The sequence below is a fragment of the Saccostrea cucullata genome, unplaced genomic scaffold (genome assembly GCF_032062105.1).
Source record: "Saccostrea cucullata isolate Sc308-1 unplaced genomic scaffold, CSIRO_AGI_Scuc_v1 ctg348, whole genome shotgun sequence".
NCBI classification, from domain to species: Eukaryota; Metazoa; Mollusca; class Bivalvia; order Ostreida; family Ostreidae; genus Saccostrea; species Saccostrea cuccullata.
In genome coordinates, this window is record NW_026933269.1 from 393,775 (window position 1) to 408,448 (window position 14,674).

At 30.7% G+C, this 14,674-nt stretch overlaps 2 protein-coding genes across 2 annotated transcripts; both read left to right on the top strand.

Annotated features, from left to right (window-relative positions):
• The first annotated feature begins 2,832 nt into the window (after positions 1–2,832).
• Positions 2,833–6,154, top strand: LOC134237845 (techylectin-5A-like). Its single transcript, XM_062719988.1, has 4 exons — positions 2,833–2,976; positions 4,046–4,142; positions 5,044–5,208; positions 5,907–6,154. Exons 1-4 carry the CDS (start codon positions 2,833–2,835, stop codon positions 6,152–6,154), a joined length of 654 nt encoding a protein of 217 aa, XP_062575972.1.
• A 2,803-nt stretch (positions 6,155–8,957) lies between these two features.
• On the top strand, positions 8,958–11,932 carry LOC134237846 (ryncolin-4-like). Its single transcript, XM_062719989.1, has 6 exons — positions 8,958–9,011; positions 9,168–9,469; positions 9,986–10,131; positions 10,472–10,568; positions 10,804–10,968; positions 11,865–11,932. Exons 2-6 carry the CDS (start codon positions 9,184–9,186, stop codon positions 11,930–11,932), a joined length of 762 nt encoding a protein of 253 aa, XP_062575973.1. The 5' UTR covers positions 8,958–9,011; positions 9,168–9,183.
• The last annotated feature ends 2,742 nt before the right edge of the window (positions 11,933–14,674 follow it).

Consider the following 14,674-nt stretch of genomic DNA (forward strand, 5'->3'; position numbering starts at 1 on the left):
TGATTTCAAAATAGGACAATTTGGCCTCTGAATATATCTACAGACTATATATTTTTTTTCAAACCAACTTTCTTTTTTCAATATCTCTTTCATATTTTCTGTAAGAGGTCTTCAAAATAGCATATGTATATGAATGAATTTCGTACGTTTAACGTAACGTCATAATGACATTGTGAATTTTAACACTTGTGAGTTCTCATTATTAAAGTGAATACTGCTCGTTCTCTTCATATATTCAATTTCATTAGGTTTGGAATTAGAAGAACTATCAAACAACGCTCATCAATAAATCAGGTTTTGCTGACCATGCAACTTTCAAATCCTGTGTAACAATTTTTAAACCAAAAATTGTATTCTTTTCATGCCCTGTGCATTGAAACCGATGCAATATCTTTTGAAACTTACAGTACCAACCAGGCCCAACCAAACACAAAACATTTTAAGAACAGTTTTACAGTGGTCTCAGTAGTTCCTGCAGTCGTCCCAAAAGTAGGCTAAGTCATCCCTATGGGCAGGGTTAATTAATTTGATTGGCGGACCTTACTCAACAATGAGATTTGCAATAAACTATATAGCTATAAGCCATTTGAAAATGATGATACATAATAGTACATATTTTAAAAAAAATCACGGTAACGTTAAATAACAATTTCTTTAATCTTACATCGAAGGGCAGATCACCCTAACTGCAAAAAAACTACCCAATAAATAGAGCTCTATAGTGTGCAGTGTTTAGAGCGTCCTTAAATTAATTGAGCACTCGATCCCGGTCAAGCCAAACCCGATTCAAACATCAATTTGATCCCGATGCAGTCAACCCCGTTCTTAATACATTAAATATCAATAACAACTGCAATTTTAATTTAAATTTGTCAAAAACAAGGTAAAAAAGATTGTAAATTAAAAAAAATGAAACATAAAATTTTATTAATCTGCAATACTAGTATTTTGAAAACGAAATACTCCTCCTCACTCATTTGCACAGACAAGAGTAAGAACTTTAGTTACAAACGTCTAATTACACATAAAAATATTAATTGCTCTTTCGTTACATTCAAAGAAACTTACTTAAAATATTTTACAATAGCCATGTTGCCTACTTCGCCACACGGGTAAAAGCTAATTATACTGAACCTAATTGACTAAGTGAAAGCCTTATACTGTAAAAAGGGTCTCAGACATAATGACTAAATTAAAGAATATGGCAAATAAAAATTCTTTTACTTTTAAGAAAACAAAGTACTATTGTAGTTTACAAGGCAAAATAGAAAACCGTTGCTTTTAAACACTAATAATACAATTTTTGCAAACCTGGTCATAATAGCATGTGTAGATTTATGCTAGCCTCTGGGGAAAAACACACAAAAAAGTGGAATAAAATCATATCCAACAACAAATCATATTTTTTTTTATCCAATGTTCATACATCACATTTAAGTTTTACACTATTTTTTTTCAAAGCAATCCATATTGTTTTATATCATCACACTATCACTTCAAAACAATTCTTACATCAGGATATTAAAAAATCCAATGAATGATATACATAGGTGAAAAAAGTCAAAACAGGATAATTTTTCTTATTTAATTACAATATTAATTGTCATCTCATTAAAAGAGAAATATGTAAAAAGCCTCTTTTATGACAGGAATAAAACTGAAAGCAACCCTTATCAAAGTTTAACATTTGATTACTGTTTAGCGTGACGTTAAAAGGGTATCACATTTCGAACATATGTTGCAACTTTATAATAATTTGGGATAGTACAGCAGGCATTCTTCCTTTTATTAACGTTAGTATTTATATCTTATCTGCATCAAATTAACTCTCTTTACATTTGACAGGTAAGTTCGCATTGAAAACATTTCCATTTGCTGATAGCATTCATTTCATGATTTTATTTAATTAAGTCATAAGAAGTGAACCGAAAAACAAAATAAATTTCCATAAGATTTTATTTTTTAAAAATTCCTTTATTCAAAGCTTTTTATGTTGTAAATACCAATGAAAAATCGAATGAAATATTTTACAAATTATTGAAAAGAATACGGGAAAAAACTCAACATAATTTATTTTTTAAAATAACAAAAAAAAAAAATATTGAAAGCTTATTCGGAAAAGAAATGCCTGATTTAATTATAATTTCAGATCCCTGAATATTCAGATATTTATATTCCTTACAATTATAATGGATACCTGTTTCTTGACTCTTAATTACACTTTTATTCATCATGATTGTAGTAATTTTTGAATCATTTAACTTATTTTAAATGATTGTAAAATATGATAAAATGTAAGGTACATGTAATATATAAGTGCATTTTTTGAATATATCAAAATTAATCTAATCAATTGTTCATTTTTCAAAGGCAAAAACAAAGTTTATTCTTCTTTTTTGCATTAAGGTCATCTTTGAAAAGGCAATCAATATGAAATTAAATATTGTACTACTTGTACTTTTCCTGGTGCCAATTACTGTTGAATCAATGAAAGATTCATCTAAATGTAAACAACCAGATCAATGTATGACGGAAATGAACTCGTTTCGTACACTGCTTAACCTTGCCTCTCAACTCGTGAACCTACAGCAAACGTGCTGTAATAAAAGTGAGACAATTACGGACAGTGAATGTAAGGAAAACAATACGGAGTGGGCTACAAAAGAAGATATCAGAGAGATAAAGGAGAAACTAGCATCGATTCATGACTTGATACAGAACTGTAGTCAAGGTAAAAAAAGAAATATTTTTCTAAGATATGCACGATTTTGAATTCATTCAACTTTCGTTACAAATGACATGAATGAAATCATATTGTATTCTTTAATAGATATGAATTATAGATTTTATCCACAAGACTGTCAAGACCTACTACTAAGAGGTTACAGAGAGAGTAAGGTGTATACCATTTACCCAAATAAAGGAACTGGGTTCCAGGTCTACTGTGATCAGAGAAATGATGGCGGTGGATGGACGGTAATAAACACTTTCAATCGACTTAAACTAGTTTAGTTGATTTTTAAATAATTGCTGAATCTTAATTAATATTAAATGTCTTTGAAATTAATTTGGAGGTAGGCGGCAGAATATTGCTATCCTTTGAATTTCTTTCAATTTCATTGGGAATGCCATACACGTATATTTTTCCGAGAACTTTGGTAACATTTTTTCCCAAATGTTTTGCAGTTCTCAAGAAAGAAATCAATAATACTGTTGTAAATTCTGAAATAATATATATTGCATTCTATGAAAGCATTTGTCTCATTTTACATTTAGTACGTACGAATGAATAGACGTGCATGAAATATATGGAGATACCGAGCAGTACTTCAACTCAAAAGTTAATTTAACAATACAAAATTGAAGGATATTAAACACGCACCTAAAACCAGAGGTGGAATCAGGTGCCATGGAAGGGTCAGCATATCCCTCCGACCTGTCAATGCCGCTGTTTGCTCCTTGTCTGCTCGGAGAAAAAAAGAGAAAAAAATCGTGGACAACTCAGTATATAAATATTGACCTAACAATCGTTACGAAAAAAAGTCAGTCAATATTTTACTTTTGATAAATTTTAATTTGATGACAAGGTCATTGTATCGCGTATAGTGTGAAATGGTTTCTTGAAAGAAGACTGCTAATATTCTTGCTTCATCAACTTTGTTGTCCCACATATGAATATAATGGCAAAATGCATGTTTTGCTCATACGTGTAAACAACTCAGACGGGTAAAGGGAAATCACTCTAAGATAAAAATGACAAAAATTTGAATATAATGGCAGTGTTGGAAAATTCAAAATATGTGTCGGATCAAAAAGTAAAATATGAGGTGCACGATGACAATATATAATAAAGTTTCATCCAATTTCATTCAGTGGTATAATAGGAATTGCGAATAAGTTATGGGTACCCCAAAGCGTAACAGACGGACTGAGGGACAGATGGACGGACGGACGTACAAACGGACGAGCATCTTGATTACTATTTACCCTCACACTTTACAAGCAGGGGTATAACAATACGTTTTGTTATTTTTCTTCACTGTAGGTTATACAGAGGAGACAGGATGGATCAGAAAATTTCTTTCGAAACTGGAATGACTACAAAAACGGATTTGGGAATTTGTCAAATGAGTTTTGGTTAGGTATAATGACTTTAAATGTTGCGAAGAAACTCGTGTAAGTTACACGACTAGGGTTTGGACGTTTCAGTAACAATTTACTTTAACAGGCTTAAAAGCATCAGTGGATTTCCAAAGAAGAAATGAAATTGATAAATGAACTTAAGATGACCCATTTCCTTTCCCAACAATTCCCCAGCACACAAGTACCCCCTATTATAGTATTTGTAAGAAAAACAAAACTTAAAGAAAATACTATTGTTGAACTTTGCTTTCACAAGGAAAAGAGATGAATAAAAACTAGGATTATTAATCATGTTGTGTATATAAATTGCAAAGTCAATATTTTTTAAATTGGTGTACACATAAATAATTACCTTTTACATGTTTTCACTCTAGCTTAATATGGAGAATCAACTATTCACTTTACCTATAAACTATGATAATTTACTTACAGAGTTCTTACCGGATAGTCGCATGATTCTTATGCTTTTTTCGCATGCTCGTTACAAGATTTCCACGATATTATTCTTGGGTTTTACAAGAAACATTTCCCGGATCAAAAGGAAAGCTTTGCACGCAATGGGCACAGAACCAAGCAAACACTACGTTTGCGTGCTTTAATGGCGTAGTACCATGTTTTACTTATCGTGTAACCCCATAAAGTAAAGATAATTAAGGCAGACTTTACATATAGATGGAAGAATAGTCTTACCATACATGGGCGAATGGGCCATTTTTGCTTCTTTACATTTGTTAAAACATTTTACTATCATTTCATAGAGAATATTTTATTTCGAATAATCCAGGAAAAAAAATATTTGTGGATCTTATTTGAATTACATTGAATCACTTGAAAGCGGAGGGATATTAATTTTCACTTTGAAAAAAAATATTATTAATCAATTATAAACATATTTTACAGGAAATGAAAAGATCCACACAATTACAAACTCAAGGGATTACACTTTACGGATAAATTTAAAAGATTTTTCGAGAAATTCCCGATACGCAAGCTACAAGAAATTCAGTGTTGGAAATGAGGCATCAGGATATATTTTGAAGGTCTCAGGTTACAGTGGAAATGCTGGTAAGTTTCTTGTTTATCTCTCTCTCTCTCTCTCTCTCTCTCTCTCTCTCTCTCTCTCTCTCTCTCTCTATATATATATATATATGGCACCTGATCCCACCTCATGTGTAAGAGGTCCGTGTTTGCTCTGTTCTTTTATGAACTTTGATATTTAATACTTTTCGTTGTCTCCATATCCTTCATCTTATAATAATCAACTCAGTCATAAGTTATGCACTAGGTAGAATGAGTTTGTTAAAGCCAAATCTTTTTAAAATGTATTTAAGAAGCGTACTTTTCAATGAATAAATTATACAATGTCTAACAAATTTTACTGTATACAATTATTTTTACAGATATAAATAAAAACATTAAATGTCAATTACATGTCATTTTCTAAACGGGAAAACAATTAAATTTATGTTCCTCTGTTATTAATGCAAGAACGAAGCCAAATCAACTGAGCTAGCTTTTTGATGGACTAAAAATAAAATATAAGCAGTAGTGAAAGTGAAAAAATGTCATTTATTGATGTAAATGACGCAAAACAAAATATACACATATTATAAGGGGGTCAGACAAGACTAGAAAAAAACTTCAAAGGAATAACAATTAAATTGCTGTTATGATTACATAAAAAATATTTTTTTAGAACGGAAAACATAATTTCCCACATTAGTATTTTACTGTCTAAACCAATAAGATTTTTTTTTCTTCAGGCGACTCATTTATGTCCCGACATAATAATGTCAAATTCGTCACCAAAGATCATGGCGATAGGGAAGGTTGTGCAAAGTCTCATAAAGGCGGTTGGTGGTACAAGTCCTGTCACCTTTCTAATCTGAACGGACTCTACCTGAAAGGAAAGCATAAATCATATGCCAACGGCGTGAACTGGTATCACTGGAAAGGATATCATTATTCCCTAAAGTTTACGGAGATGAAAATTCGGAAATCACAAATCTGAGAATCGTTTACAAAAAAAACCCCAGAGAGTGTGAATATATCATTGTTGAAATGTAAAAAAAAATAAATGATTATCTTTACATTTTTTTTTTTGAAAGTTTACATATATCTACGTTTTCAAATTCATAGCATAAATCTTTGACCAAAGAAGATGAGGTAGTTTTATTTGAGAGATAGTTTATGCTCTACAATTTTAATGTCTACATAAATGACAAACTCAGAATTCATGTTCTTTTTTAATATTTCATTTACAACTGTGAGAAGGAGCGATTGACTCGAATATATACGTTGGTTACTATACCTCTTTTCACCTTTCACTCATAGTTCCCTTTCTATGGAAGAAATTCTTTACAAACATAATTGTGTCAATTTTTAATATTTCTAATATCGCAAAGAACCAAAATCAATAGCTTGCAAACTTACGAATGTTCAACTATATACATAACCATCCCAAGGATGAATTAAAGTGTACGGTTTTTGATGTCATTGACAGCTACTTTTTCAATTAAAAAAAAAAACACGTAAATTTACTTACCTTGTCACTGGTCTTTGCAAATTTATTTTATTAAAAACATTCTGATTATACACAAAAGAACTCTGAAGTTGACATTAAAAATGATTGATTTTATGATTGACAATACTATGTGGTTCTTGGAAACCAGGTCTTCCAACAATCTATTGGAATTCCTATGAGTAGCAACTGTGCACCGTTATTAACAGGCCTATTTTTGTGAAAAAAAGAAAACATTTGCTGTTGCATTCAACTCCACATTTAGATATATCGAAGACGTACTGTGAATTAACAAGTTTTATATTTCGATACGATATATCCTGTTGAGCTTGAGATAAAAGATATCACGGAGTCTGACATATTAGTTTTGTGTTTGGATATTTTACCTGAAAATGACGCTAGTGGTAATCTAACAACAACGTGATTTCTTTAACATTTCTATTGTGAACTTCCCTTTCTTATGCAGCAATATATCTTCATCACTTGCATACGAAGTTCATATATTTCAGTTGATTCCATATGCAAGATCATGATCTATGTATGAACAATGTCTAAAACAAAGTAAATTTTTAACAAACAAGTGAATGACACAAGAATTTCAGCAGTCCCCTTTAAAGTCATGATTTTAAAAGTTCTGTGGTCGATATATGTATAATAACCTTGTCAGCAAATACATTTTTTCATTTAAATTAAATGCTGACTGTCATTTTCTTGTAAATATATTGTTAGTCCATTATTTAAACACTGAATTGACGAAGGATTTTTGTGTGATTTCCCTTTTATGACACGGATATGATCAATGGGCAGGGGATGCTCACTCCTCCATGGCACCTGATCCCAAATTCGATGTTTTGGAGTTCCGTGTCTGCCCTGGTCCTATTTTGTATTGTTTCATGGACTTTTAATATTGAATACTATTTGCTATAAATATTTACATATATCTCATTAAGGATATATAAAAAAAAATTAATATTGACTATAAGGTTCCAATGTAATCAAAATTATACAACTGATGCAGAATTAAGAGAATCATTCAGAAGGTTAACATTATCAGATGGTTGATAGATTTTCTAAATGAGTGTGAAGCATAATTTTTTCGAAAAAGCTAGAAAGAAGGAAAAAAGCTTTGAAAATACTGAATAAATTAATTAATCACTTATGAGGTGATTTATTAATTTAAAGTTCATTGTACTTATTATAGATTACCCCTAATTTAGACACAAGATTTATTTGACGTAAAATTTAATACAATTTGAGAACTATATTGATCGATTGTATATTGTTTAAGGTCCCTCTAGAGTATATATCTGACGGCGTTACTTTCATACAAATGTCGACAATTGCTTACTGATATACATTAAAAAATCCCTGGCTTCAAGGCATATTACTATGTGGCATTGACATAACATTTTTTGCTCAGGGAAGTTTGCAATGTTTCTGGCTTTCATACATATTTCCCCCTACCCGATCTTAGATTTTGTCAAATCACTGTTTACAACTCGCAATGCATTTTCTCCCACCCCTTCTTAAAAACTACGTTTTTGTTATGATAAAATTTTTCTAAACCACATTTATTTCAAAGGGTTAATTATTTTGAAAATGTAGTTAAATTTTTGTATCCTCGTTTCCAATTCTCACGACCTATAAGAGCAATCCTCCGCATCCGTCAAATCATTACCCTTCCCAGCACAGCTAAGGTAAATACCATTCCTTGTCTGGTTGTCTTCGAAAAAAACAATGTTCACCGCCTTCATCGTCACTTTTTTTCTGTTTGTAAAGATGATTTTAGCTAATTGAATGACGCACATGTGCGTTTTGTTTACTCCTATAAATTAGGCTTTATTGGTTTTTCAATCACTTTTGTATAATTTCAAAAATAATATATGCATTAATTTTTTTCTCTAGAAACAGAGCCTTGCCAGTGTTCCTGCTTTGATCGAATGTAAAATCTGTAGTGTGAGAAAAAAAAAACAAAAACAAATGATTTTTTTTGTTTTACTAAGGTGTTTGCTCATGGAGTCTAAAGCGAGACTTGAATTTCTGCAAAACATGAAGAATATGTCACCAGGTTAATATGTTGGAGTATATCAATCAATTTATCTGCAATATCCAAGAGGTAAACGTGATGGCACGATCCATGAGAAGCAATGCTTTTTAGTCAGGTATTACACATGGTTTTGAAAAAAAATCGACATGTCTTTTACCACCTGTCACACGTAAATTGTTCATAGATGAGTCTAAAAACAGCGTCATTTGAATGATGAGAATAAAACAATCCCACATCTCGGACCTCATCGGAGTCTTGTTTGATACAGTTTGCAAGCTTTACTTGCTTTACTTGGAAAAGGTACGTTAAAACATTTACCATTTCCTTGTTATTTTATGAGTAGAATCATCCCTTTTTGTTGTTATTTCATTATTTTATTGTATTTATTTTATTCAGCAATATCTATTAGAATTATGTTTTACTTTTCAGTTTTGAATATCCATTCTATTCTAACAGTTTAAAGAAAATTAAAATGAACACCTTGAAATTTTTACTGTTTTTAGGAGCCATGGCAACTGCGAGTATACTTGAACCTGCTGATGAATGTGTTATAGAAAAAACTTCATTCCATTCGCTTCAAAACATTGCCTCGCAAGTCGTTAAACAACAGGGCGGTAATTGCAATGGAAATGGAACTATATCGACTGGAATAAACCAAAGAAATGGGCACAGCAATGAGTTCGCAACAAAAGAAGATATCAAGGAAATTGAACAAAAACTGGTCTTAATGCATAGTTTATTCCAAAACTGTTTAAGAGGTAATGCAAATATTTCTTTTTGAGTTTTGAATCTTCTGAAATGTCACAGTGTTTCAAGGGAAAATCAAGAAAAAAGACACAGATGCATCAAATTCACCTGTTATTCTTTTACATCAATAACATATACTAGACATTTTTAGTTCCTCATGCAATAAGATATATTTTGATTTCTAATTGCATGCCAACGTAGAAGGATTCAAATTTCATATATCAGACATTTTATCTGGTCTTTAAAAACAAAAGATCAAAGGTGATCTAGAACTGAAGGTTTTCAGAAAATAACTGGAACAGGCATAAAACAAGTCATGCATTAGTGACGCAAATATGCCATTAAATTACATTGTAGAAGTACAAATGTTTAAATAGATTGTTTTTTTTCTCTAGAAACTGGCTTTCCAATTTGTATATTTGAACATATTTTTTTTTATTAAAACACAATAACTTATGAAATATTCAAATGACTTTATTTTCAATCTGATTTTTTTCATAAAAATCACTGACGTTATTTTTTTTCAGACACGTGTAACAAGTTTTATCCAGAAGACTGTCAGGACCTCTTGCTGAAAGGATACAGGGAAAGTAAGGTGTACACAATTTTCCCAAAGACAGGACTTGCATATCAGGTTTATTGTGATCAGGAGACAGACGGAGGTGGATGGATGGTAATAAACATTCTTTTGTATGTTTTAAATGCAAAGGACATATAGTCTCATTTTCTTACTCATTATCATTACATCAATTAGTTTGATGCATAAAAGTCTGGGTAAAATTATATTTTATATCGGAAAGGCCTATACCTTTCAATTTACTGTACTTTGTTTAGCTGAATAACAAAGATATTGAAACCCAATCTATATTTTCATGTTTTTAAGTAGAGTAAAGAAATGGTTACAAGATAAAAATAAAGAAGTGACAATAATAATTAAAACTGTGAATATGGATAAATAAGAAAGTTTAATAAAAATAATGATTTTCCTAAATCTATATTTGTTTCTACTCTAGGTTATACAAAGAAGACAAGATGGATCAGAAAATTTCTTCAGGACCTGGAATGAGTACAAAAACGGGTTCGGAAGTCTGGGAAATGAATTCTGGCTAGGTGTAGTATTAGTAGACAATTTCATTAGAAAGACCATATGATAGATAGTATTAGTAGGCAATTTCATTAGAAAGACCATATGATACCAAAGAATTTCAAAAATGATTCTTTATATTTCTTTGACACTACAATTTTACTCTCTCTCTCTCTCTCTCTCTCTCTCTCTCTCTCGCTACATCTATATGTTAAGTCACTTTCTGAGAATAAAAAGAAAATCTTATTCCATCCTCTACAGGTAACGATAAAATCCACACGATTACATCATCGGGAAACTACAAGTTAAGAATCGATTTGAAGGATTTCTCCGGAAATTCCCGATATGCAACCTACAATACCTTCAGTATTGGAGATGAGCGATCGGGGTATATTTTAAACCTTGTAGATTATAATGGAGACGCTGGTAAGTTGATGATGAATACTTATAACTGATTAATAGGATAATTTATTTAATTTTATGAAATCCACTGACTAGTTTCTCCTCTAATTTTTGCCTTAAAGACAGATGATACAAACAGATGTTTTCTATGTAGGAGACTTAATGACATCTTACAGATATAGAAAAGTGGAAAATTCTTTGAATCTTTTCTCTTTAGTCAAGAAAAAAACCTAGATTTGGAAAATATCAGTTGATTAGTTTGCAAAGAAGAGTATTCAATTGTGTTCTTTTCTATTCTTTAATGTTTACAACTAGTCTTTGAAATGTCCTTCTGTCTTTCTGTAGCCTATTCTTACATATAAAAACTCTATCTACCATGACAAATAAGTGGTCAAAATAATTTTACTGCTTTAAATTTTCTAATTGCTTATTACGAAGTATCATTACATCTCAATTCAGTGTGTTAGGGCAATAGTGTTTTTTTTTTACTAGAATCTAAAACACTTAATTGGTTCCAAAAAAAAGTCGCAAATGTGCATTTAATCAATGAAACATGTAATAACCTAGAAATTATACACGTTCATATATGTATAATTAGTATACGTTTGTTGATAGTAAAATAGTTAAAATATCAATTTTACAATATATCGATTAAAGTAAAAAAAAATATAATAATAACAGAAGAAAACATAATTTTTCAGGCAGGTCAAATGAAATACAACTATCGTTTCTTTTTTTAAGACGGTTAACTAAATGGAACATCATTGTTTTTCTTCAGGAGATTCACTGATGACTAGACATTAAGGATGAAAGTTTGCCACGAAGGATCGTGATGATGCACACGGTTGTGCAAAACAATATAAAGGTGGTTGGTGGTATCAGAATTGCCATCGAGCTAACTTGAATGGTTTGTACTTAAGAGGAGAGCATAAATCGTATGCTGACGGCGTGGAATGGTATTACTGGACAGGATATCACTATTCCCTGAAGTTTACTGAGATGAAAATCCGGAAGACAAATGCCTAGAGTGTAGACTCAGAAATAGAGACGGGCAATATATTAAGGAATTGTCGGAAATTCGGTAAAGTAAATATAACAATGATGATGAGCTTTGTGCCTTTTATGTGAAAAAAAAAATAGACACAAGACAATAAATTTTTCCTTTACATTTCCTTTATTTTGTGTTGTCAATGATTTATTATCATATATTACGTATTTACTGTATACATGGTTATTTTCGCCCCGTGTTCATACTTTCATACTTGCAAAAAATTTTGTCCCGTTTTAAATTAGCCTAGCTAATGTTTTTTTTGTTTTTTAAATAAAAGAAATTATACTATTTTTTAAAATTCGTCCCGATTTAATTCTACTAAGTGTGGATAGGGCGAAAGGGGCGAATAATTCCCTGTATACAGTTTTTACACCTGATATTGAGATATTATTCATCATCCGAAATTCGTGTCAATATCCTCACATTTTTCTAGACCAAATAAAGTTGGAATTTTATATTTTTTTAAATCGTTTTCTATCATAATTACAATTATTTTCAATAGTTGCAATAGACGATTTAAACTTATTTTTACGTCACAAAACTCACAATGCTGAGAAAAATATGTCATATACCGTATAAGTGAAAATTTTAACGAGACACAAATTTAGCGATTTTTCCTTTAAATTTGGTAATTTTTTTTAGCGAGAAGTATTTTTAGCGATTTCATCAAATGTCACTATAGACGCTATTATAATTAAAACGCAATTAATTTTTAGCGATTTCATCAAATGCTCACTATAGACGCTATTACAAATAAAACGCAATTAATTTTTAGCGATATTCATTTTTATCGATCGCAGCACCCTCGCTAATAATGCCAAACTAAAGTCTCGCTAAAATTTAAACTTATACGGTATTTCAATTACCTCTGTTAATGAGCAAAATATCTGATAACAACGTTCATTTGATAAATAAAGCTATCCCCGATCTTTAATTCTTTGGATGAAAAGGGATTGTTTTTCTGGTTAGTTTAAAAAAAAACATTAGAGAAACAAAGGAAACGGGAAAAAAAAATAAAAACGCAATCTTTGATTGTTCTAATTTCATGGTTGAATATACCAAACGTGTGTTTCAATTCTCAATTTGTAAAATAATAGGTCATGCTTAGCAATGGGAAAATATTTAAAGAACCCTTATTGCTAAATGTGCTGAGCAAAGGTCTAAATGTGAAGTCCTTCACCTGTACATGGTTGACCTTTTTGCAGACGTATGTATAAAAGATATCTTCTATGTTTGGCCAAAGTGACTTCCCTTGCATCTGCTGTTTGCAATTTTCACGTGACACGTTAACATTATAAAAAAAAAATATACGCCTACAAAGATCGAAAGAGTTAAACAATATACGGAATCAATATGAAAATGATTTTAATTTATTTGAGAGAAATTTCTTAACATGAAGAATGTTATGAGGAATTTTCCTCATGCAGAAAATTTGGAAAAAAAAAAAAAAATGTTGTCTTTCGCAAAAAAAAATACCCGATTAACAATGCAAATTTAAAACTATGTTAAATTATCGAAAAAAAGAAAAAACTACGCACAAAAAGCTTCCATCAATTTAAATTGTTTTTGATAATAGCTACATGTAAAAGTGTTTAAAATCTCGTAATTTATAGCAAAGCGGATATTGTTGATCTTTTCGGATCCCAAGGTGAAATATTTTTCATTCTGATATATGTAAATGTAGAAATGTTCCTTACTGCGGCTTTTTGTTAGGTCTATACATATTCAATTAAAAAAAAAAAAAACTTCAACGTATAGATAATAACATTCAAGAATATGTCTCCTTTTTGTCAGATAATATTAAATTATTTTTTTTTTATCTTTACATGTATGTACATGAAAAGAAATTCCTATTTTCCTGTACATTTTGATGGTTTAATCTCATGTTCTCTAGATTCTAAGCCCTCGAAATTCAAAATTTGCGGTAGTCGTGACTGTACCCCTACACCATGCAAGATCCACTCTAAACAAATAAATGACATTTAGTTCGTTATTCAAGTGTTTGGTGATCTAGCGAGGAAAAGTAGACGTGATCAAAAGCAGAGCAACTGAAAATAGTCATCTTCATGAGCAATTTTCATAAAATAAATTAAAATATTTCAGAATTATAATAGATTATTATAAAGAGTACTCTGAACATACATTTATAATTTTGAAACAACATTGACGTGAATGAAACATATAAGGATAACAATATTAAGCTCAAAAGTAAAGTAAAGCAAATGTAAATATTCGATTAACAATTAGCATGACAAACGTTAGTTAGCATTTGACTTAATGATAAATTATATTTGTTGACATGGTCATTAAATCGATCAAAGAACTTCATATTTCATCAATATGTTTATCAATAATTTATCTCGTTTTGAAACTTTAGTTGCAAAGTGCATGTTTTCAGGTATCGAATAAACTGAGAGATATAATTATAGAGTTATGAAGATATATTATGGCATAAGTACAGTGTAGGTGTCCGGGTGAAGTTGGCGATTGGAAAGTTAAAGCCACCATGTTTATCATAGAGATCGGCTGTTAAATTACCATTAACGTCTTTTCTAGTAAAGTATGCAAATATGAAACCGATGTGTCAGACTTTGTGGCATCTTTTTCTCAACCTAACCGGGATATACCATATAAGGAAGCAACTGATTATTGGTAATTGGTACTATACGTCGGCGATAT